This window comes from Parasteatoda tepidariorum, chromosome 5 (genome assembly GCF_043381705.1).
Source record: "Parasteatoda tepidariorum isolate YZ-2023 chromosome 5, CAS_Ptep_4.0, whole genome shotgun sequence".
Lineage (NCBI taxonomy): Eukaryota > Metazoa > Arthropoda > Arachnida > Araneae > Theridiidae > Parasteatoda > Parasteatoda tepidariorum.
The window spans coordinates 49,003,604-49,029,894 of NC_092208.1; the positions used below are offsets into that span (position 1 = coordinate 49,003,604).

Consider the following 26,291-nt stretch of genomic DNA (forward strand, 5'->3'; position numbering starts at 1 on the left):
AGTATATACATATATATATATATATATATATATATATATACAAAGTGTTCTTGGGAAATTTTAAAAGGTTGCAACTCCTAGTCAATATGATTTATGATTTTTAAGTTTGTGTATTAAAAAAGTAACGAAGATTAAAATTAAAAGTATCAATATCGTTCTACATTTTTCTTCATTTTGTGATTCCAGCATCTCTGTTCAGAACATAAAATTAAGATAATTTAGATAAATAAAAGTACTGGTTTTAATGGGCACGAACAGTCAGTCCATTATACGAAAGAACAACTAGCGGCGCCCGATAAAATTCCGGTCATTGTTCGCTTTGCAATTCTCAATCGTTCTGATGTGGCAACTTCATCTCTAAGTTAGCAACCGCTGTTTTGAATCACTTTGTATGTTAATGACGACCATTGCAGAACACCCTGTATATTGTTTTCCTTACAAAATAAAATTTAATAAAATTTTCAGCTCATAGTTTAGCATTTGCAAGTTAGTTTTTATATAAATATTAGTAAATAATTATGATTTATAACCTGGTTTGGTATTGCATTCAAATACCAAAGAAAATTAAAAAATTTGTTGAATAGAAGATTCATTACTTTTTTCTGATCTTGATTCAAAATAATGTTTCTGGCTTCTTCGGTGAAAACATGAGTTGCATATTGACCACGAAAATCTCTTAACAATCTTGATCCATTGTAAAGATCTATACCATAATAGTACTGAAAATAAAAACCAAACAGAAACTAAATAATGAAATATAATATGGTTCTTAACTACAGGTTTTTTATGCACTGATATATTTTTCTAAAGGAGATTTCTTTTTTAATTCTTAAAGAAGTTATGTTGTTAAAAATTGTCATAATATGTATCGTAATGAAACAGATTTTAGTTGAACAAAAAGTAAGCTGATTTTGTAAGGGAAAGTTGGTGAAACCGGAACATTAAATTTTCTCTTTTTTTCTCCATTGTTCAAATAAAGCATTATTATATGAAAGATAAAATTGACCTTTTTCAAAAGGAAACATTTGATGTAAAAGAAGCTTTTTTACGGTAGATTACTGGAAATCTATTTGGTGCTTTTTTACAGTAGATTAATTATTCTTTAGAAGTATGCTACTACCCGGTTTTGCACCGGTATCCGATAGTGCACATCACTAATACAGAGATTTTAAAATATAACATCCTTCCAACTAGTAGTAAATTAAGTAATTTTAGCAGGTTTAAGTACCATAATCACAAATAAAACATTGTGTCCATCTCTTATTGTTGCGGTACTGTAATCTATCTTCTTGGAATTTTGACTTGGTTTAGCCTATAGCTTAATGTCTTTTGTACTGCCTGATGTTGCCCAATAGCCTAAGTCACAGTTTTATCCTACAGCGTCATTTAACGGAAAAGAAGACATAATATTTTAAGCGTGATGAAAATTATGTTTTAATAATTTTAAATAATAACTAAATGATAAGTTATCAAATGACTAACTTATCGAAAAGAAATCTTTAAAGAATTAAAAACTTCTAATTGAAATCACGGATGCAAAAATAAAAACTTTTTTAAGTTTTTATTTATTTTTTATTTTTTACGTTTTTATAGTAGTTAAGTCAAAAGTGTCGGATGCCGCCTATATCCCCTACCCAATTTATGAAATATTTGCCTAAAATTAAAACTTTATTCATTATTTTCTCAATAACAATGAAGACAATTTTTCGCAAAGTTTTAAACTTAGTATATTATTTAAACTTTAAAATAACTGGTATACCTCAATAATGACTGACCTTTTGAAAAGTCAATTTAAAGAAAAACTGAAAAAGAAGAAACTTGAAATTCCTTTGAGAAACGAGTTTTTTTTCTTCAATTAGTTCTACAGATGGCGCTGTGAAAGCTGGAAGACAATGTTTTCATCTGCAGTAGTGCTCTCTTATGATAAACTTTAAAACTAATTTTGAAACTTAGCATGGGGAATATTCTCTGTTTTTCTAAGCAGAGCACAACAAACTGTACATTTCCCACTCTTCCGGATTTTCCTTCATTGAATATTCAAATCATTAGCCATTTTTGGAACAACTGGGCATCTACATATTTAAATACAATGGGACCGTGTAACATTGTTTAAAACATGTAACTCAAATTTAAGGGCTGTGTAATTCAATTCAATGCCTAAAATATATATCTTAACGTACGTAACTTCTTCTTACGGTAAAGTTATGCATACTTACAGGTATATCATGAAGTCCAGTAATAGTATCTGAAGTATAATCGTAGTAATCTAATATACCGTTATAGTATCCAAAAAAGGAATCAAATCCTCTGTATGTTGGCGTATATTCTTTTGTCATGTATCCAAGATGCCACTAAAATAACGAATACATTTTTAACGCACTGTTCATAATGAACGCAAAAAGCAGATAAATGTTGATGTACGGAGCATAAATTTAAAAAAAAAGGCAATCCTGAATGACCTTTGATTTAATGATCGGATCTTCTCGTACTAGCACTCAATCTCAATAGTTTGAGAAAGATCGAATTTTAAAAATACGACTTTTTCAAAATTCGATTTCTCTCAAATTTTGTATTTTGCCATTAAAAATTGTCTTCTTTAATATAGTGTAAAAATGGTTTATCCTGCAATTTTAAAATTTTTCGGTTATTTTTGAGTAAAATGATAAATATTTACTCAGAGTTATATTTCTTTGTATATTCTTCTACAGAGGAATTATCTTTGTATAAGCGAATTTTATAATCGTGCTCAAAAATTTTTCAATTCACTTGAAAAAATCTCGAGATATGGTGAAATACGCAAAAAGTAAAATTAACATCAAGGGGTTCAAACTTTGGGCCGCTCTCCTGATCAAACTAATGGGGCCATATTTCCCTGACTCCCCGTGTAGTAAATGGTGACTTAAGCATGTTAAAGTCTGTTGAGTTGCAGTCCTCCATGTTCCCATAACAAATCAATACCTCTGAGGGTACTGATCCAGGAGTTTCCTTGTCTTCTGGATTGGTTCAAAATTACAAGGAGTTGAACATTAGTAGTCGTAAACCCAAAATTGGGTCGGCTATTCAACAATGGATAAAATAAAATAAAAAAAGGGCATGTTATTCAGAGTAAGTATCTTTTTGTGCTTGATTTCGTAACTTTATCGTCTGCACTAATTAATGAGCATATTTGAGGTCAATCCCTTGAACTTTTAAGATTAAGTCATGAAACATAATAAGGTCTGAACAATAAATCAAAACTTATTTGGGGTGGTCAGTTTATTCATTTGTGTACTGTACATAAATAATATGTATCCGAGTACACACATTTAAGATTTAGATCAGTTAAGTCTTAATTCTTGGGTCTCAATACTAAGAAAAGTACTGAGAAAGGAAAATACTAAGCAAAAAGCTAAAACTACTTCTCAATCATAAGAAAGCAAAAGACTTTCGTATAAAGCTTAAAAAGTAAGTAAAACTTGTTGGCAAGTCAGTCCATTTTGATTATCAATTAAATAAATAATGTAATTTAATTACTAATTTGAAGAAATGTAAAGACTGATTTTAACTTTTAAGGGTCTTATTTACTTTGTTACGGTTCTTTTAGTTCTTGAACAGCGGGATTAAGCTTATTTTTTTGCTTTAAAATATATTATTTACTGTTCTAGATCCGTATATTCTTTTAACTTAAGGAAATTTATAGCAGTTGAGATCACCTTCTCAAACCACTAAGATTTAGTCCTAAATAGTGAAGATTCGATCATTAGATCAAAAGTTTATTCAAAGTGGTCTGTTGATTTTTTACGCACTATACCGGATTATAGCTTTGCTTAATTTGAATGAGCAATAATTTTTGGGTCGATACAGTTTTTTTTTCTTTCCTTTTTAATTCCAGCTTATCAGGTTTAATCTTAACAGGGGAAAACATTATTATTTGTTGCAAATCCCTGAAACATTTTAACTATTTTCCGATAATCCAATTATATTTTCATTTTAGAAGTCTTGAAACAAGATTTTTGTTGTTCCACAAAAAATTTTGTTATGAATCATTTATGATTATTTCCTCGTTACTTTTTTTTCTAAAATATTTAAAATTATTAAAAATAATTCAGATAAATTTCCTTTGGTTATAAGAGTATGAAACAATTTTATTAATCAATGAAACTAATCTAAATTACGATTTTTTTAACTAAGATATATTTTGATAAAGTTGATAGCTACAAGTCAAAAATTAAATAATAAAACGAGCAGTTAACAGTAATAAAGATAAATGGATGATTTTTTTTAATTAATTGAATTTTTAGAGCAATATAAAAATTCGAATCTTTTTCTAAGCAAAATTTAGGCAATTCTAGACTAATTAATTTTAAGCAATAATGTTTACTTTTTGAAAATCTATAACAAAATTATGTATTGGACAGGTAATAGTATATTCCTTTACACCTAGTTAGTCTATAATTTCGTTTATTATAAATTAATTGCTTTAAAAAAATAATACGCACTTTTCCAATCATGTGAGTGGAATAGCCCAATGATTTCAAATGTTGCGGTAGAGTGATTTCTTTTAGTGGTAGGCCACTTGCCTCTCCTCCTTTTAAGACACCATGTTGGAGACCTAAAAATGTATTTTTTGTTTCCAAAAAGCTTTATTAAAATATAGTGCTTCTTTCTAACATTATAAATTCATCATCATACTTAGTCCTGGTCAAAACACCTGGCCCATTAGTTTGGATTCTACCTTTAACCCCTTCTTTCTAGCTCCCGTGAAAATGGCGGGGTGAGGTTTCGCTCTCTATTTATCGCTCCCGTGATATTGACGGACTTTAGCGTTCAGTAATAACGCGCCAATAAGAATAAAACTATTTCCTTTCTTTTGGCCGGAAAACATTTTATTTCTCATTTTACACACCAGATGGCAGTACCAAGATATTTTTAAGATAATTGTAGATAGTTAGTTTATTTAAAACTAGATGTCAGCACTAATCAAATATGTGATACAAATTCAAAAGCCAATAAAATAGGCACTTTTATGACAGTTTTCTTGAAAATTAACCGATCGTTAAGGAGTTAAGGATCATGATAAAACCAACTCGGAATTTTGAACAGACTAAGCCAGGGATGGGCAAACTTTTTTGGTTGAGGGCCGAAAATCAAGAAAAAAAATTTTGGTGAGCCAAGTAAAAACTTCAAAATTTAAAAAAAAAAAAAAAAAAAGCGATATACAAGTTTTAATTTAAATATTTAGTGAGATGATGGAAATTGCGATTTCATTTTTAAAAGTTGCTTATATTAAGGTTGGAAGCGAGATGTGCTTCTTTTAATGCTAAAGGCTAAATTCTTTTCTGTTAGCCTACTTCTGAAATGATTTTTTCTAAGGTTCATAGTTGAAAACTCTTGTTCACATAGATAAGATTAAGCAAAGATAGCACTGACTTCTGGGCATGAAATATTAAATTTTGGAAACTAGCTTTTTGTAATGATTCGTAAAACTTTGGCATATTTAGAAACAACTGCTTCAGATGANGCCGAAGACTCCCCGTGTAGTAAATGGTGACTGATGCACGTTAAATCTGTCGAGTCTCAAAGTCCTCCATGTTCCCATAACAAATCAATACCTCTGAGGGTACTGATCCAGGAGTTTCCTTGTCTTCTGGATTGGTTCAAAATTACAAGGAGTTGAACATTAGTAGTCGTAAACCCAAAATTGGGTCGGCTATTCAACAATGGATAAAATAAAATAAAAAAAGGGCATGTTATTCAGAGTAAGTATCTTTTTGTGCTTGATTTCGTAACTTTATCGTCTGCACTAATTAATGAGCATATTTGAGGTCAATCCCTTGAACTTTTAAGATTAAGTCATGAAACATAATAAGGTCTGAACAATAAATCAAAACTTATTTGGGGTGGTCAGTTTATTCATTTGTGTACTGTACATAAATAATATGTATCCGAGTACACACATTTAAGATTTAGATCAGTTAAGTCTTAATTCTTGGGTCTCAATACTAAGAAAAGTACTGAGAAAGGAAAATACTAAGCAAAAAGCTAAAACTACTTCTCAATCATAAGAAAGCAAAAGACTTTCGTATAAAGCTTAAAAAGTAAGTAAAACTTGTTGGCAAGTCAGTCCATTTTGATTATCAATTAAATAAATAATGTAATTTAATTATTAATTTGAAGAAATGCAAAGACTGATTTTAACTTTTTAAGGGTCTTAGTTACTTTGTTACGGTTCTTTTAGTTCTTGAACAGCGGGATTAAGCTTATTCTATTGTTTCAAAATAAATAATTTTCTGCTTTAGATCACTATATTCTTTTAACTTTAAGAAATTTATAACAGTTGAGATCACCTTCTCAAACCACTAAGATTTAGTCCTAGATCGTGGAGATCTGGTCATTAGATCAAAGGTTTATTCAAAGTGGTCTTTTGATTTTTTACGCACTATACCGGATTATAGCTTGCGTCATTTGAATAAGCAATAATTTTTAGGTCTATAAAGTTTTTTTTCCTATTTAAATCCAGTTTAGATTAAACATCTTAACAGGGGGAAACCTCATTATTAGCTGTTAACCCTGAAGCATTTTAACTATTTTTTTTCCCGATAACTCAATTATATTTTCGTTTTAAAAGTCTTGAAACAAGAGTTTTGTTCTCCACAAATGATTTTGTTATGAATCTTTCTTTTATGGTTATTTCCTCATCACTTTTTTGGAAAGTATTTAAAATTGCTAAAAAGAATTCATGAAGTCCTCCGGGATTTTTCTTCCAAGGATTTCGTAACAAGATTACAGTTATAACAGCATAACAGTTATAGTAATACTGCTTTTTAGTAACAGTTATAGTAATACAGTTATAGACCCACTGGAAAAAGAAAGTGGGGAAATCCGCGGTTGAGATGGGCTGACTCAGTGGAGTCTGATTTTCTCTGATGAAAAGAATTGGAGATCAAAGATAAATCCGAAGTCATCATGGAGAAATCTTCAGAGGAAGGCATTAGCTCACATTGAGCTGTCTGGCCAACTATGGTGATGATGAAAAAGAATTCATATTAATTTCCTTTGGTTATAAGCGTATGAAGTAATTTTATTAATCAATTAAACTAATCCAAATTACGATTTTTTTTCAAAGATATATTTTAATAAAGTTGACAGCTACAAATAAATTTGAATCTTTTCATAGTCAAAAATTAAATAACAAAACTAACAGTTAACAGTAATCAAAATAAATCGATGATTTTTTTTAATTAATTAAATTTTTAGAGCATGTAAAAATTCAGGGATTCTAGACTAATTAATTTTAAGCAATAATGTTCACTTTTTAAAAATATAACAAAATTATGTATTGGAAAGGTTATAGTATATTTCTTTGCACCTAGTTAGTCTATAATTTCGGTGATTATAAATTAATTGCTTTAAAAAAATAATACGTACCTTTCCAATCATGTGAGTGGAATAGCCCAATGATTTCAAATGTTGCGGTAGAGTGATTTCTTTTAGTGGTAAACCACTTGCCTCTCCTCCTTTTAAGACACCGTGTTGGAGACCTGAAAATTTATTTTTTGTCCCCAAAAAGCTTTATTAAAATATAGTGTTTGTTTTTAACATTATAAATTCATCATCATACTTAGTCCTGGTCAAAATATATGGCCCATTATTTTGGATTCTATCTTTTACCCCTTCCTTCTAGCTCCCGTGAAAATGGCAAGGTGAGGTTTCGCCCTCTATTTCTCGCTCCCGTGATATTGACGAGCTGAAGTGTTCAGTAATAACGCGCCAATAAGAATAAAGCTAATTCCTTTCTTTTGCCCGGAAAACATTTTATTTCTCATTTTACTCACCAAATAGCAGTACCAGGATATTTTTAAGGTAATTGTAGATAGTTAGTTTATTTTAAACTAGATGCCAGCAAAAATCAAATACGTAATACAAATACAAAAGCCAATAAAATAGACACTTTTATAACCGTTTTCCTAAAAATTAACCGATCGTTAAGGGGTTAAGGATCATGATAAAACCGTCTCGGAATTTTGAACAGCGGTCGACGCCTAAGCTAAAAGTTACTTTAAGGAAATATTATTTTGGATATAAGAAAATTTTTGTATTAAAAATTTTGATGAAGTTTTATAATTTAAAAGTATTTCTAAGTGGTTTAAAGGGGTAATCACAAATATGCTAATTAATAACTATTTTAATTTACAGAATCAAAGACTAAACGTACTTTCTCTGAATGATCATACGTTTTTTTTCTCGAAGCATTCGTATTTCTGACCCCAAAAATATAGAAAATAACCACAATTTGAGAAATATGAACTCAAATGCTAGTTTAGAAGAGAGGTTCAAAGTTTACACCTCTTAATATTAATTTTACTTTTTGCGTATTTTACCATATCTCGAAAACAAAATTATGCGAATTTAAACTTTTTTGCTCACAATTATAAAATTTGTTTATCCAAAGATAATTCTAGACAAAACAGAACTTTGAACAAATATTTATCATTTTTTTATTATTTTATTTTATAATAGTTTATACAATTTTGAACTGTAATTATGCAAATTTTCACATGATCTTAAAGAATACAATTTTAAATGGCAAAATACAAAATTTGAGCGATATTGGTTGCTCAGAAATCGAAATAAGATTTTTTTTGGTAGCTAACTCATCCTAAGTTATTCAGGGTGGTTTTATTTTGCACTCAGTACATGATAAAGTAATTTAAGTAGTTGGTTTTTACGCGAACTCTTAATGTAAAAATCGCCCGATGTTAAAAGATTGGATGCTTATTTGGGTGTTCCACTTAGCGTTACATTTTCGTTTGCTAAGCTTCGTACAAGATTTGAAATGAAATTAAAAATGTATAGGAAGTCAAATGGAATAAGACATTTGATAATTAATAACTTGTGAGGGGGTCGATCTTAAACTTGTAAGTAAAAATGTCATACGGCGTTAGAAGCTTGGTATGTTTAAAGAGCCAAAAGTGCTTATGAACTTAACACAGAGGCTTTAAAAATTCTAATTTGTTCGGAAGTTATTGTAATTTTAAATGGTTTTGGCTAATTTTTATACATTCCTTTTTTCTTTGCTGAACAAAATCTATAGGACTTAGAAATTTGAGAATTCGAAGGTATAAAGAAAACAGTACAGGAAGTGTGACCGAATAAAAAAATTTAAGATCAACTATTAGTTTGAGAAATATTAACTATTAAACTTGAAGGGGAAAATACTATGTTTGGCAGATCAATAGCCTGCTTTAATGCAGCTACGGAATTGAAATTCGACGTACTTTAAGGAGCCATTTTTATTTATGAGCTTAAGACGAATTTTTTTCGAAAGTTGCTGCAAATAAGTCCTTTAAGATGATTTTTTTTTTTCAGTTTTTTTTTTTTGCTTCAAATATTGAATAATTATCCATTGTTATAGAAAATATATTTTTCCCAGGTTAGCCCGACAGAAGGAGATTTACCTAATCTAATAGGATATTTTCCAGTGAGAAGAGCTGCTCTAGAGGGTGTACACAAATTTTCTCCATAGTAGTTGTTCAAAAGAATACCATTCATCGCCAAGGCGTCTATGTTAGGAGTCGGAATTTCTGGAGAGCCATGGAAACTCACATCATTCCATCCCTGATAATTTAGGGAGAAAATATATATTTTAACGAAGCTAACGTTATAGTTATACGAGGCTCATCCAGAAAGTAAGTTTCCCTATTTTAAAAAAAAGAATTCACACTTTCAAAAAACATATTTACTGACAACAAGTACAGCAATGTTTCAGCTATTTTCCAACATAGCCACCACCAGAACTGGGACACTTGTCGCATCGTGGGATCAACTTTTGTATCCCTCTGTCGTAGAACTCTTTGCCGCCTTTGAATGGAACCAGCGTATAACAGACGTCTTCAGCTCTTCGTCGTTGCCAAAACGCTCACCGGAGGACAGGAATTTCTTGAGGTGCAAGAAAGCGTGAAAATCGCTGGGAGCAACATCAGGGCTGCAGGGTGGATGATCAAACAACACCTAGCCAAATTCCGTCAAAACAGCTGCTGTGCTTGGAGTCGCATGTGGACGAGCATTTTGATGGAGAAGCACAACACCTGCAGTAAGCGTTCCACGCCTCTTGTTTTGAATGGTACGTCGCAATTTGCGCAGTGTTTCACAGTAACGGTCAGCGTTTACTGTTTCACAACGTGGTTCTATTCACAGGCGGCAGAGTTCTACGACAGAGGGATACAAAAGTTCATCCCACCATACGACAAGTGTCTCAATTCTGGTGGTGGCTATGTTTCAAAATAGCTGAAATATTGCTGTACTTGTAGCCAATAAATATATTCCTGAAAGTGTGAGTTCTTTTTTTAAAAAAAAAAAATAGGGAAACTTACTTTCTGGATGTGCCTCGTATTTTAGAAGCTAAAACAAAATGAAATATTTAAAGAAAAGTTTTATTATCAAGCTAAGGTTTATTCGAGGAAGCTATAAAATAACTCTCCCAAAATGTGGGCTTCACATCCGTTCGAGAAAAAGAAGTAAAAATATGTGTAAAGGTATTATGACGTATATGCCTAAGAATAGTGTTAAGAAAATCCACCTTTCACAGTTTACGGTTACAATAACAAAATTTTACATTGTAAAATTTTAAAAAAAATTCTAATAATTTTTTTCTTTAATCGAAGCGTACGTTAAACCTAACTTTAAACAACTGGGACGAAATGGAACGACATCTTTAACACGGTCAGAGGCGGGCACTGGAAATGATTTAAGAAAGCCAGTTTCAGCATACAAATCACTTTATTTCCTTTCTTCTTTCTCCTTGTCGTCAGGGCACATTCAGTACATAAAGTTGAAATACTGTGATTCAGTACAGCTGAATCGCTGACGCATCGAAGATTTATAAAATACACTTTTCCTCATCCCTGCATGACGCACGCGTTTTATTTTTGTTCGTTTTTTTAATGCTAAAAGTATCATTCCAACTCCATTTTAAATTTTTTCTTATCACGTTGATTACCATGTTTCGATATTTAAAAAAAAAGTAGGTATAAATATTTAAAAGTTTCGAGATTCTGTCACTGTAACTGTGATCGTGAGAGTTAGATAATCGTTTTAACACTATTCTTCAGCGTATATTTTTTCTTACCATTGTCTCTACCATATTGGCAAAATTAAATTACAATTACTGCATATTTAATTATTGTTTGAAAATTGCTCATTCAATACGCTTTCTGAAAAGTTCTATTAACTAATTCAGCTCTGAAAAGTTCTATTAACTAATCGTGTTTGCATAAGTCGATGTTATAGATGTTTAAATACTTAATACTTAGGAAGTAAGTAAAATTAGTCTTCGTAAACTCCCCTTTTTTGACTCGACTTATTACTCTAACTTGATAGGATACTTATATCTACCGAAACTTGATTACATGAAATTAATTAATACATTTATAGCATTTTCTTTTGACATTTGTTCGCCAGTGACCGCGTCAAATAGATATTGATTACATTTACGAAAAATGAAAGGACCATTGACTCTATAGGTTTTTTTTTTACACTGTACAGAAATATACGATTTAAAGTCTGTATAATCTTATAATAACTTTACCATAGCTGCCTTATTTCCATTCCAAAAACAATTGCTAATTTGCCAACCTTCATTTAGGTACATTTTGATTATTGGATTTCTGCTTGCATAGTACAGCTAGGTAATTCTTACCTCACGCTTGTTGTTTTAGTTTATTTCTTGATTTATAATAAAGTGCGCATTGTTAAATTTGGAATAATATTTATTTATGGCAAGGTAATTGCTCCATAACTTATGTTTTTCTTATATTCACTAAAATTTTTATTTGTGCAATTGTATTAATATTACGGTACGTGCACCTTGATATACTTGAGAATTTCAGTACTCAAAAGAAAAAAAACACAATTGCAACTTGAATGAAATGCTAGCTCGAACGATAAACAAGTCAATAAGAAATCAACAAATAGTGCTGTGTTTCCTAAAGTGTGGTACATGTACCCCCAGGGGTACGAGAACAATTTAACAGGGGTACGCGTTCTTATGCGAAATATCTTGCAACAAACGAAAATTTGAAAAATTTTTATTTAAAAACAAAGTTAGCCATGAAATTTTACGATTACGCCTTTTTCTATTGGCTAATTTTGCAGATTTTTCAGTTATTAGTGGTGTCAGCAGCCAGTTGTGATTTTTAACTTTTGTTGAAATTTTTATAGTAAAAAATACATTCATTTTTTATTAGTAGTACACAGATCTATGAAAAATTTAAAAGAGTACACAAAAGTTATAAGTTTGGGAAACACTATAAAAGTGGATAAAAGTAATATAGCCAAGTAGCGAGAGATTTGATTCCGGAAGTTTCACTGAATGGTAGATTACACCACCTTCTATTGTAGAAATTACCATTCAATCACCATTTATGCTTTGGTAGCGTCAGTCCAATTTCTTGCCTTCCCTCTGTTATAAAATCACATTGACTGTATATTATTACTTCTGAATTTATTAAATAAATTTTAATTATTTATTGCCATCATTTGTCTTTTCTTCCTTATCCTCGGCAGGCTTGTTAAATGTTAAATAAAAATATAATTGAAAATATACATTTGAAAACTCACCATCTGGAATAGCTTTTTAATGTGTACGATCGCTGAAATATGTCAAATTTGTACTAGAAAGAACATTTAAAAATCTACTCGAAAAAATTGGGGAACTGTTTAGAATACGAAATTGTGATATTAGTCAATTAGAGTAAATATTTTCTCATTAAGTTCCGCGAGGATCAAAAGATTAGCGACCACTGCCCTAAGCCTCCCTAATTCTTTTGTTGATCTTTCTCATTTTTCAATTCATGAAGCTACTGAATATGGCCAAAAATTACGCAAGGTGCAAAATTCAAAGATCTTTCCAATTGAAACGAAAATAACTTACATTCTCCGTATAGTAATTTTTTTAATGATCGTTAAAAAGTTGATTGTATAGGAATAACCTAACAGGTAATATGCTTTGCCATCGTCTTTTGTTGTTGGTTATTGAAAAACGGTATAGAAATAGCGTAACATATTTTAAATTCTTACAAGCAGCACAGAAAGCATCTCACGCTATTCACTGAAAATTTTCAATATCCATTGAAAAAAACTGCCACTACAGATTGGTAACTAACAAATATTGATTGCCATTTCTTTACAAAAAATAAGAGAGCTAAATAATACAAAAGTAATTTTGAGGTCGACATGTGTAAATGTTTACATCTGAGGTAGAAAATAAGGTTATATTTCGCACCAAAATTAACATCATCAATCAACCTCATTTACACCTCATAAAATAAACTTCAGCTATGATTTTAGATGAAATAGATCTATAATAGATAAATTATCCACAACTCAAATAAACTGATATTGCTTCAATTGTAGAAAAAGTTTTGTAATTACTCAGTCAATGATAAGAAAAAAACTGAGTGAAAAAAAATTTCCAAGTCATCATCATATAATATTAAAAAATTAATGAAAAAAATTAACAATTCACCAACACAGCTTATAAGAAAAAAAATTAGCAAAACATTTTACCAAATCATCAGCATATATTATGATAATGTGTGGTGGTTTATTCAGATTAGTTCCTCCTCCAGGAATTGAAAAAAGTACGCAGAAGGAAAGAATTAAGAGATTCTTCATAGTTCCAGTCTTTCAGATTTATCTGCTATAAGAAAATTTTTATTAACGCTAGAAATGATATAAACTACACTAACTTGCATAACACGTTCATTTGAATGTATGAGCCTAAAATTATAATAAACAAAATCGAAGATGAGTTAAGATAATCCAGCATTGAAATGTGAAGCCATTTCTCACCATATTATTGAAATAATAGGAAAATGGAAAATTATATTGATTCCTAATGATCCTATCATCGTCCTACATATATATATATATATATATATATAAACAGAGTGTTTTTACTTATGTATGTAACTTATTTAAATCCGTAGGTTCAAGAAACATCGGATCAAAATGTATTCTTTAAAATTCCCTCCAACTACTGGTTCTCGCACTTCATGCCAGTGAAGGAGTTTTTCATAGGATTTAATAAACATTTTAGCATGAGTCGCGATGGCTCAGGGGGTAGAGCGTTCGCCTTCCAATGAGGGGAACCGGGTTCGAATCCCAGTTCATACGAATTCCGCATCCGGCTTACACCGATCGCAGTGCAGGCATGAAATACCCTCAGTGGTAGACGGATCATGGGTCAGAATCCCCTTGCCGTGATTCCTGGTCTTCCTCTCCATGTAACGCAAATACGGGTTAGCTCCATCAAAAAGTCCTCCACGAAGGCAAATTTCTCCCAATACTCGATCCAAGAGCTCCCTTGTCTCCTGGATTGAGTTCAAAATTAGAAGGCTGCGGATGTGAACATTAGTAGCCGTAAACCCATGAAATTGGGTCGGCCGTTCAACGACATTTATAAAATATAAAATATTTTAGCATAATATGAGTGATTTGCAAGTTTGCAGTTCTAATCAATAGAAAATATCGCAATATTTTATAAATTATTTATTCTTAATTTCCTATGTTAGATTATCACAAGTAAAATCAACATAAATAATTTCGCGCAGTATAATGATGACGGTCGAATTTTATTTTTAGAAAGTATACGAAGTCTCGTGTTTCTTACGTTGATATTTACTCTTTTAAAGCTTGTTTCTATAAAATTAATTAGGGGAAAGCCAATAGGAATCAATGAGATAAAATTGAAGTTATCTACACGGAGAAAAAAAATTCTGGCAAAATTAAAATGTGATAAGGACATTTCTGGTAAAAGATACCATAATTCTGGTGATTAGAGAAAAATATATAGTATTTAAACCATTCATTAGGTTATTTAACCGTTCACTTTGGCAACTGTTTTCTGAAAATTCTGGTATTCAAAATTATAGATTTTATTTCTTTACATTTAGTAACAAATACAGAACTCAATAGTACATTTGACCGAATAAATAGTTTCGATACTATACTCTAAAGTATCACAATAAAATTACCAAAATCTTAACCTTTAGATGTCTATGTCATTTACCAAATAGAATGGTAATAATCTGTTTGCACTTCTATGGTTCATTTACAAAGCGATTTGTTTAAATGGTTTGTGGGAGTTATATGACTGTTAATTATTTCTTATTCTAACATAATTTATAAATTGTAACAAGGGGTAAAGGGACATGAATGATGGTTTCAAATATTTTGATTAAAGTGTTTTGAAATTACCAAAATTTATCACATTTTAACCAAACAGCACAGTAATAAATACCATATTCTATTGTTATTTTACCAAAAAGTCATCACCAAAGTGCTCCTGTTGAAGCTACGGGGATTTTTAAAACCAGAAACACGGTAAATTTTACCATTTTTTTTTGGTAGTTTTAGCCATCTTTTTTCCTCAGTATAGTAAGCTATAGAAAATATTTAATCTTTTTTTAGTGAGTTGAACTTAAACTCAGATTCTGGTACATCTAATACGATAAAACCGTACCGGAATAGCCAACAAATAATTAAAAAAAAATTAGGATGCATATTAAATGCCATGAATGTGTTGGATGATGATATTAGATTACCTATCTGTATTGGAAAGACGGTAAACAATTTTTGTTTCACAATTCCTATATAATGCACCTTGGTCTAATAATTTCATATTACCGTGCTACTTATAATAGTCATACAAGAAGTATTTAAAGCTCCTTTTAATATTAAGCATTGTCCTGTATCAATAATAGTTTCAAGATTTTTTACAGTCTTCGAAATAAGTACCGATATCAGTTCGTTAGCAAAAAATGATAATAAAAATATTAGTGACGTTACTAATTTATTTCGAGAATTACAATTTACTAATTTTGGCAATTGGTAGAAATCGAATTAAAATAAATATCTAGTATTAAGAGGATTAGTTATAATGTATAAATGTATTTATTTGTGTATATAAACCGTAAAACATTTTCATATTGTTATTGAAGCCAATGATAATACAAATAATAGTTGTAATAGTTTTGGTAATAGATACAAATTGAAATGAAAAAAACAATTTTTATACTAAACGGTTAAATTATTAACGAAAAATACTTATTCATCTAAGAAAACCGTAAAAATTACCTTATTGTTATCGACGCCAATGATGCTTAATAATTTTAATTGTAAGTACTACTGCTCTAATGTGAACTACTTCTTTTCAAAAAATACTAAACATATTAATATTGATGATACCTTGGATAGAAATAAGTTTTACTGCCGACCGAAAGGAATACGTACAGGAAAAAAATTTTGTTTATGGTTATTTTTGACTGCCAGGAGTTAATCTTGAGCAATAGTATTATACCAAAAAATGCTGACTGAATAAAATTAATCTTTATTTTGATGGCATGATATTCCAAAAACATGATTTGTTAAATTTTATAGCATAAATTCATGGGCAGCAAATGATAAAATTAAATGAAATGGATTTGTTTTAACTTAATGCATTGTATCGGTATATATGACTATCAGTTTTATGCAGGATTTCGTAATATTGATTAATACTGATTTACTGATCATTTAAATTTATTTCACCCCGAGTAAGGAACGGGTATTCATCTAGTTTAAAATAAATCTTGATGCCAGTTTAATAAAGCAGATTTTTCAAATTGAAAATAGAAGAAAAATTAATTAGCTAATATACAAGCAGTGGGGAAATATCCGACTACAAAGTATGCAATTTCCATCTGTAATAGTGGTATAATCTGTCTTTATTCAACTATTCACAAATCGTCCAGAAAATTGTTCTTTGGTGATAGAAATTTATTTTTTCCAGGTAATCGAGAAATTCCACCGAACAATTTCCACTGTCAGATACATTATTAATGTTTGTATGCGATTTTTCATGCAAATTTTTTCTTTTTATTTTACGTTTAATACATTGTTATGCAAAAGATAACTATTGATGTTTATTTTTAAAATATTTGAATTTTTCTATTTATTGAGCAATTTAGGGCTTATATGTTTATTGTCCATGTGTTGAAAGTTTATTATGTCAAATTTCCAGGCAGGTTTGGTTTATGTACAAGCATATTGCTTTAGTAGAATACTAAATTATGTTGTTTTTGTATCTGAAAAGGAGATCTAAAAGGAGAACTTTTGGATTTAAAAGGAGAACAATAACACTCTCAGAAATAAAACTCTCACTTTTGAAGATTCAGCTTCAAACCTTGAGCTGTATTTAGTTAATTTTGAGAGACATTTCGTCATAAAATCATGTGATTTGTGACAAAATTCAAACTCTCAAACGTATGACAAAAATAAATCCTCAAATCGGAACCTCATTGCAGTGCATTTTGGGAAATTGTTAACTACAACGAACCTGGAATGAAGACTGGACGATCGAAAATAAAATGACGAAGCAAGTCGGCCGGTCTGTATGGTACTCAAGAGTTGTCTTCGTACCAGGAGGATTCCGAGTTCGAATCAAGCTTCGGGGATGTATATAAATTATCTCTCTGTTCTATTTGTTCTTCGTATGTTGTTTGAATGACAATGATTCACCTATAACATGCCTACGATAAAGTGGTTAATAAGGAAGTTAGATACATAGGGTGCTACAAAGTTTTTTTTTCCTTTCTTTTAAAAGAAGAATGACGAAATATTTCTTTAATTTGACGAAATTTTATTCCTTAAAGAAATGACGACAGTTATTTCATTTTTTTTCTTTTGATAAAAGGTTTGCTTAGAGCATATACCAATAAACGGTTTCGTCAAAAACGAAGAAATTTCGCGAAATTGAAGCATCTATTTTTTACAGTAAACGAGCATCAGAAGGTAAAATACCAACTATTTATTAAAATTCATTTTTAAAAATAACTTACCAAACAAATACCAATCTTTTATATCAAGTATCACTTTTCAGAAAATAAAATTATTTATGTTTACTGAAAAACGAAGAATCCTTCATGAGGTAAGACTTTATTACAGGCTCTCATATGATAGAATAAAATACATCTCAAATTAACGTATGTTATCGACAAATCCCAATAGCTTATCAGATAAGAAATTCACTCTATGAAAAAAAACTAAAATACCTATATTTAATTAAGTTCAGTAAGTATTTCTTGCTATTGCAAACTGCAGATAGAAAAAAAAAACAATTCAAAGAGTTAAAACAAAATTCAGCCTTCAAACACAAAGGAGACAATTGTTTTACAACTCTAGCTTATTTTATTTGCTGTTAAATGATGATAAAATACTATTTACTAAGGATTTCAAACTCGCGATAACAAATAAAAGTAGTATCAAGATTAATAAAAACATATGCCATTCATGAAAATTGTTTTATGGCAGTCAAGTAAAGTACAATTTTTCTCCTATCACTAAAAATGCATCGCTATTTATAAATATACTATATGGCTAGGAGTAAGTTTGTTTGGCACTACTTTTCTGAATGGATTATTTTAGATTAATATGGCACCCCAAATTAATTTTAGTAGCGCCATATTTTGGTCTTATTTATGGGCATAAATTATTTTGTACACTAGTTCTGATAAAGAAAATTTTTTTTAGAAATTTCAATAGTGCGTTACTCCTGCAAAAAATTTTATTCAAAATTTGACCGTGACTTACTTAATTACTTAATTAATTTACTTAATTAATTCAGGTAATATATGCATATTGAAATAAAAGAAACAAACTATGTACTAAAATCCAAAATTAATAGATTAAAAATACTTATACGTTTAGATGAATCGTACAAAATAGCCATACTATTATTGATATAAAAAATCTTTAGTTAACAATATATATTAATAATGTATGTTAATAATATATATCAATAGTGTATGTTAATAATATATTAACTAATTAATAATACATTAACTAATTAATAATATATTATGTAATTAATAATATATGTTAATTGAAATTTAAAAAAAACACTATTTGCTAAAAAAACAACGTTAATGGAGATACTCATTCGTTTCAGTATATTATTGAGAACTAGTTAATGGGAAGCGAAGAAAATCACTATGACGCTTAATTTATAATAGCAATATGTACTGCTGGTATTATGATAATTGGTGCAATGTTAATAATAATTCAACGGGATTTTCTGTTATTTGTAAAAATATATCCCAGTAATATATTCGTTAATGGGGAGCATAGAAAATCACTATGACGCTTTATTTATATTAGCAATATATGTACTGCTGGTATTATGATAATTGGTGCAATTTTAGTAATAATTCAACGGGGTTTTCTGCTATTTGAAAAAATATATCCCAGTAATATATTCGTTAATGGGGAGCGTAGAAAATCACTATGAAGCTTAATTTATATTAGCAATATGTACTGCTGGGATTATGATAATTGGTGCAATTTTAGTAATAATTCAGCGGGATTTTCTGTTATTTGAAAAAATATATCTCAGTAATATATTCGTTAATGGGGAGCGTAGAAAATCACTATGACACTTAATTTATATTAGCAATATGTACTGCTGGAATTATGATAATTGATGCAGTTTTAAAAAAAATTCAACGGGGTTGTCTGCTATTTGAAAAAATATATCCCAGTAATATATTCGTTAATGGGGAGCGTAGAAAATCACTATGACGCTTAATTTATATTAGCAATATGAACTGCTGGTATTATGATAATTGGTGCAATTTTAGTAATAATTCAATGGGATTTCCTGTTATTTGAAAAAATATATCCCAGTAATATATTCGTTAATGGGGAGCGTAGAAAATCACTATGACGCTTAATTTATATTAGCAATATGAACTGCTGGTATTATGATAATTGGTGCAATTTTAGTAATAATTCAATGGGATTTCCTGTTATTTGAAAAAATATATCCCAGTAATATATTCGTTAATGGGGAGCGTAGAAAATCACTATGACGCTTAATTTATATTAGCAATATGAACTGCTGGTATTATGATAATTGGTGCAATTTTAGTAATAATTCAATGGGATTTCCTGTTATTTGAAAAAATATATCCCAGTAATATATTCGTTAATGGGGAGCGTAGAAAATCACTATGACGCTTAATTTATATTAGCAATATGAACTGCTGGTATTATGATAATTGGTGCAATTTTAGTAATAATTCAATGGGATTTCCTGTTATTTGAAAAAATATATCCCAGTAATATATTCGTTAATGGGGAGCGTAGAAAATCACTATGACGCTTAATTTATATTAGCAATATGAACTGCTGGTATTATGATAATTGGTGCAATTTTAGTAATAATTCAATGGGATTTCCTGTTATTTGAAAAAATATATCCCAGTAATATATTCGTTAATGGGGAGCGTAGAAAATCACTATGACGCTTAATTTATATTAGCAATATGAACTGCTGGTATTATGATAATTGGTGCAATTTCAAAAATAATTCAACGGGGTTTTCTGTTATTTGAAAAATATATTCCAGTGGTAGTGAAGGTAATGTATTAGTATTTTATTGAACTAGAACTAAAAAAAGCTTTTTGTACCACTACTTTTAAATATTTTGAACAGTAAATTAAAGATCATATAGAGAAATTTCCGTGTTTCAAAGCTCTTATCAAGGTCTTATAATAATTCTATTTCTTTTTAACCCTTTGTAACTCAACAACTCTGATTTAAGAAATATTTACGCGGATGTTAGAATACATCATATTAAGCGTGTAAAAAATAATGAAAAAATTTATACCTTAAAATTAAAAATTTATTGATAAAAAGCATTTGTTGAACATCTCCAATATCGTGAAAAATAGCACAAAAATTTCAATATATTTAAAATTTCATGTGAAATATTTTGAAATTGTTGTTTTTATGGTAACAAGGTCTCACACCACATTTTTCAATCCCTCCGTAGCCAAATATACAATCAAGGGGATTGTTGTAAAAAAATTGTATATCCTGCAATTATGTCGTGGAACAATTCTTGCTAAACGCATTATAATATTGGCAGCTGCACCAAGACTTGGTTCCCCCGAGTTTGCAATATTATCTTTACCTGAATTTAGTTCGATTTTATAGGTAAATCCACCTCATTATAGGATTGGATTTTCATGTATGTTGCAGATATGTAACGCGGTGATACAAAGGGTTAAAATTTCGGCTTTAGTTTGATGCCACTGTTAAATGCATTACGCACAAAACTCAATTGTTAAAGGGTTATGCAATAAATACCAAACTTATTAAGATATGCATAAAGTATTATATTGATATGCTTGTTAATTATTAAAACTTCACCAATTTTAAGGAGTTTTAATAGCGATACTGTGGAAGTAAGTGTCTTACGGCACTTGGAAAGAAATAAGTACGGAGAAAATTACTCGATAGTGGTAAATTTTGACTATCATGAGTTGACCGAAAGCAATATCGTTACAAAGTGATGCTTACTGCAGTTAATCTGTATTCAGATGGAATGAACTAAGAAAACCGTGCTTTGATTTATATAATAACGTAGATAGTGGCTGGTGCACGATAAATCTGTCGGTTTACAAAGACCTCCCTGTTCCCAAAACAAATCATACCTCTGGGGGTACTAATCCAGGAGTTTCCTCGTCTTCTGGATTGGGTCAAAATTACAAGACTACGGAATTGAACATTGGTAGCCTTAAACTCAAAATTGGATCAACTGTTCAACGACGTTCATAAAAATATAATAACGTAGAGTCGCGATAGCTCAGGTGATAGAGCTTTCGCCTTCCAATCAGGTGAACCGGGTTCGATCCCAGCGATGGCTGATTGATACGAATTCCGCATCCGGCTCGTACTGACCACAATGCTGACGCAAAATATCCTCAGTGGTCGACGGATCAGACTTACCGTTGTCGTCAGGCTTACCATGGGAGGTTCTCGTGGTATTCGTCTCCATTTAATGCAAAGTGTGTTAGTTCCAACAAAAAAAGTCTTCCATGAAGGAAAATTTCTCTCAATGCTTGAACCAGGATTCCCCTTGTCTTCAGGATTGGGTTGAAAATTACAAGGCTACGGAGTTGAATATCAATAGTTGTAAACCCAAAAATTGAGTTGGCTCTTCACCGATGGTTATAAAATAAAAATATATAATAGCATAAAGGCAAACGAGGACAACAAATAACAATAAATTAAAACAAATTATTTTAGCTTTCAATAAGCAAGTCAGATAGAACATCAGCAGCAAGTCAGATAGATGTTCTCGAACAGAGATATAAATTACACCTATGACAGAAGCGAGAATCGAACCCCGGGATCTTCCCGGCCAACTCCTTGACCATCAACAAGATGGTTTACTTATATCATAATTTTATTTTCGATCGTCTAGTCAAGGGGTGGCGAACCTTTGTACACCAACGTGGAAATTTTTATAAAAAATTGTTTAATGAGGTCATAGACGTGCCTTCAAATAATTTTGACTTCGTAATTATTTAGAAAATAATAATACTAAATACTTATTAATTATAATAATCAACTCAAAGCTCCTTATTTACATTGAAAGAAAAATACATTTTGCCATGTCTTAAAACAACTTAAAGTAACATCAGTGTGAATTCTGTTGTTGCAGATTAAATGACAAATAACTTATATTAAGTTGTAGGATGTTAGTTTAAGCAGGACAGTTATTATTATTTTTTTTGCTAGTTATTTATTGTTAGCTTGTTTTTTATGGTTATTAATTGTTCTTTTAGCATTAATTGTTAATTTTTTTATTAATGATTGTTTATTATTTTGTTCGTTTTTGTGAATTTTATTTTAATTGTTACATATGCTTCATAGTGTAATAACATTTGTGTAATAACAATTCATAGTGTAATAACAATTGTGATCGATGGCGTGGCCAAAATATTGCGTCTCGTGCCATAAATGGCACGCGTGCCATTGGTTCGCCATTGGTTCCCTGGTATAGTCTTTGTTCTAGTTAACAATCTTTTACTATATACTGCAATGAGGTTCTGAATTGAGGAAACATTTTCATCATATAATTGAGAGTTCGCATTTCGCCTCAAATCAATTGATTTCGTAACGAAATGATTCTCAAAATTAACGAAATAAATCCCAAGGACTGTTGAGTCGTCAAAAACTGAGTTTTATTTCTGAGAATGCAAGACATCTCAAATGTGTTGTAAGCAAAAGGGTCTAGAAACACAAGATAATATCAATACTTATCACTTTATACTCATACTTCTTATTAAATTTCTTTGAAAATATATTTAATTCAAAAAGCTCTGTATCGTTCCAAAAATATTTTTGTTTATAATTAAGATAATATTCTGGATATGACTATTTTGGTGTGACTAAAAAAATCCGGAATAGATGTGTTGTGTCATATTTATGTTATCGAAAAATTAGTTCTTATTATAACTTAATTTTTATAAACTAAACATTTTGTATTTTTAAAAATATTTTGGTTTCGGCTATTATTGAATGACACCATGATACTAAAATTAATGCATTGCATTTTTACAGAGAAAAATTAATACTTACAATGAATTATATTCAATGAAGAGATGAAAAAATTTAAGAGTATAATATTCGTGAAGATAATAATTTAGACATTCCCAATAAGACGATCGTCATATTTTTATTGCACGCTTTCTTATCACTTGTTGCAAGTTCATAATCAAAATAATCGCTGTGAAATACATATAAACAAAATTTATTATCTCTTCACCGCGTTTCACTTTCGTTTGATAAATTAAGAGTAAAAAGTCGTTTTAAAATTCCAGCGCACTATCTTTATTCATCTATTTTCATTTTTTTATTAAGTTGTAAATTTTTTCGAAGCTCCATCTTTTAACGAAATTACTCTTTTTGGTATATAATATGCAATTCTTATAATTGTGAGTTTATAACATTTACTCATGACTGTTTGGTTAAGTTTTGTCTATATTTAGTCCGAACCCTCTATACAAATTTTAAAAATGATGCTAAATGTCCCCCACCGAAATCCGATTGACTACTTTGATTTTAAATAAAGTGTTTCATTTAATGATTTGTCGCAAAAATTTTAGGTGTAGATTGGCGGCACTTAAAAACCGCCAAATATGTAGCTGCGGCGGCGTTAATACTAAGTACCGAATTTTTACTCCGTACTTTTCTGAATCACATTACTTCAAACATTAGAATATGCAAGAAGTATACATAAACACATAATGTTACACTGTTTAATTTTTCAAAAAAAATATTTTGACAATTTTTATCTAAAAATCATAAACTTAAAAACGTAAAACAAAGAATTCTTAAGATAAAAAAACGATTTTAAAAATTCCTCATATTGAAATAAAAAAACTGTCATGTTGTTTCTTTCTTTCATTCTTATAGTTCAGACGTAAAAAACGAATTCAGTAGAGAACTATCATCAAATAAGAAAAAAAATTATTTACAAGCAATTTTTTTATTATAAAAAATCATAACACTCACCTGCTTTATAAATCCACAGAATTCCAAACGAAATGGTCTTCGTTTGGAAACTTTTTCTTAAATAATATATACATAGATTATCCCTTCATTACTTTTAGATAACATACTAACTAACTAACTAACTCAGTGGCGCGACAGCCCATTAAGAGGGCCAAGGCCGACTGTGCCCATCTCAGTTTTCTTGACCTTGGGCTCTGGGGTGCAAGAGCATATGTTCCGGTCAGGTGGTCAGCCGAACGCGGAACCCCCAGTGTTAGTTCCCAAGCATGCTTGGTACTCATTTTATCGACCCACTGAAGGGATGAAAGGCTGAGTCGGCCTTGCCCGGCCCAAGGATCGAACCAAGGACCTGTGGCACGGCAGCGCGAAGCGCTACCACTCAGCCACCGGGCGTCAGATAACATACTATACAACAAAATTTTATAACTGTATGATCTCGATATGAATTTCAATATGTAACTTGAAAGCAGAATAGCTGAATTCTAGTTGAAATTGTTCTTTCAAAACTAAAAAATACTTACCAAGAAAACGATAAAAATTTATTAATAATCAGCACAAATAACACTATTTCAAGTAATTTGCATGATTTTATATTATTGTTTTCCGAATTATATAGATACAGAAATATATACTATTCTATAAAAAAGTTACAGTTCTGAATTCACATGTATTCATTAGAATGAGGAAAACAATGTTGACTTCACTTTGATTTGTAATGAATTGAAGACAGAAAAAATGTATTTTACCGTAATACACACATTTGTAACAGTATGCGATTCCGAAATCGGAAGTCATCAGTTGCAAGTTTGTTGATAATAGAAGTTAAAAATTATTGATGAATTGTTCTTCAAATGATTGGCGTGTTCTGATTCTGAAAGATTTACCAATATTCTGGAGTGTTTTTTCAAGTTCTTCGGCCTTTTCCTTAGGAAAGTTTTGCCTCTTATTTGCTGCTAAAAAATGGCGTCTGATTCAGTTAATGATTTTGGTGGAACTAAAGGAAACGTTAATAAATTAATGCTTAACGTTTTCAGGATCCCGCTGTAGTGCGTACTCGAGCGTTGCGATCGTGAATTGGAAAAATAAACTATAAATGTTTTCAAACTCTTGGAACTTGGAACACATCATGAAATTCTAACTTAATAAAATTTTAACTTAACTTTTGACCTAGTTTATAACTTAAACACTTTGAAAAAAATTAGGTTTCTAGTTTTTAATATAATTAAAAATAATGAACTTTCATACAGTTAATCTGGGAAAAATAAAATTTTATCTGCATTATGTTCATGTAAAGAAAGATACACATTTTTCGAAACATATGTTTCAAAAAAAGTATTCAACTGTTCATAACTTGGACCCAAATTCAAATTAGGAAAGGGAATTTTTTCTAGGAATGTTTCGAGTAGTTATTTGATATCAGGTATTTTATCATATTGAACTACAAAATTAAGCATAAATTTTTAATCTTGAAAAAAGCAAAACAGCATGAATAACTCAGAAAGCAAGTATGTGATTTCTGCATGTTCCAATGACGTGTTCTACCTCATTAAATTTCACTAAAGTGATACTCATTGAAGTTCTACCTCAAGTTCATGAACTACTGAAAACCAGTAAACTTATCATTGTGATATTTTGGTTTAATCTTAATTAAACGGACAGATTTTTCTAGCTAGTAATTTACATATTGACTTTGTATGTCTGTGAGAATTAAATTTGATTATGTTAGTAGGTTTCAAACAGTGTTTTTTATTAACTCTTTTTTTCCAGTTTTCCGACCAATTATTATTTTGTAAAAATATTTTCAGCAAAAAAATACTACCTGTGCTATGATACAGAATGTCCTGATTGGGACACATTTCTACACTAAATTTTTGAAGTTTGTAATCTGAAACTGGAAAGTATTAACG

The 26,291-nt window shown here is 30.2% G+C and overlaps 1 protein-coding gene across 1 annotated transcript in view; it reads right to left on the minus strand.

The window, feature by feature from the left end:
- LOC107436815 (uncharacterized) overlaps positions 1 to 26,291 on the minus strand; it is a 59,388-nt gene that overhangs the window by 8,687 nt on the left and 24,410 nt on the right. Inside the window, exons 11-15 of the mRNA XM_043046814.2 lie at positions 13,546 to 13,662; positions 9,438 to 9,597; positions 7,408 to 7,520; positions 2,217 to 2,351; positions 597 to 719 (exon numbers count right to left, since the gene is read on the minus strand). Of these exons, the coding sequence (XP_042902748.2) occupies positions 597 to 719; positions 2,217 to 2,351; positions 7,408 to 7,520; positions 9,438 to 9,597; positions 13,546 to 13,662 (648 nt within the window). The remainder of the gene's footprint in view (positions 1 to 596; positions 720 to 2,216; positions 2,352 to 7,407; positions 7,521 to 9,437; positions 9,598 to 13,545; positions 13,663 to 26,291) is intronic.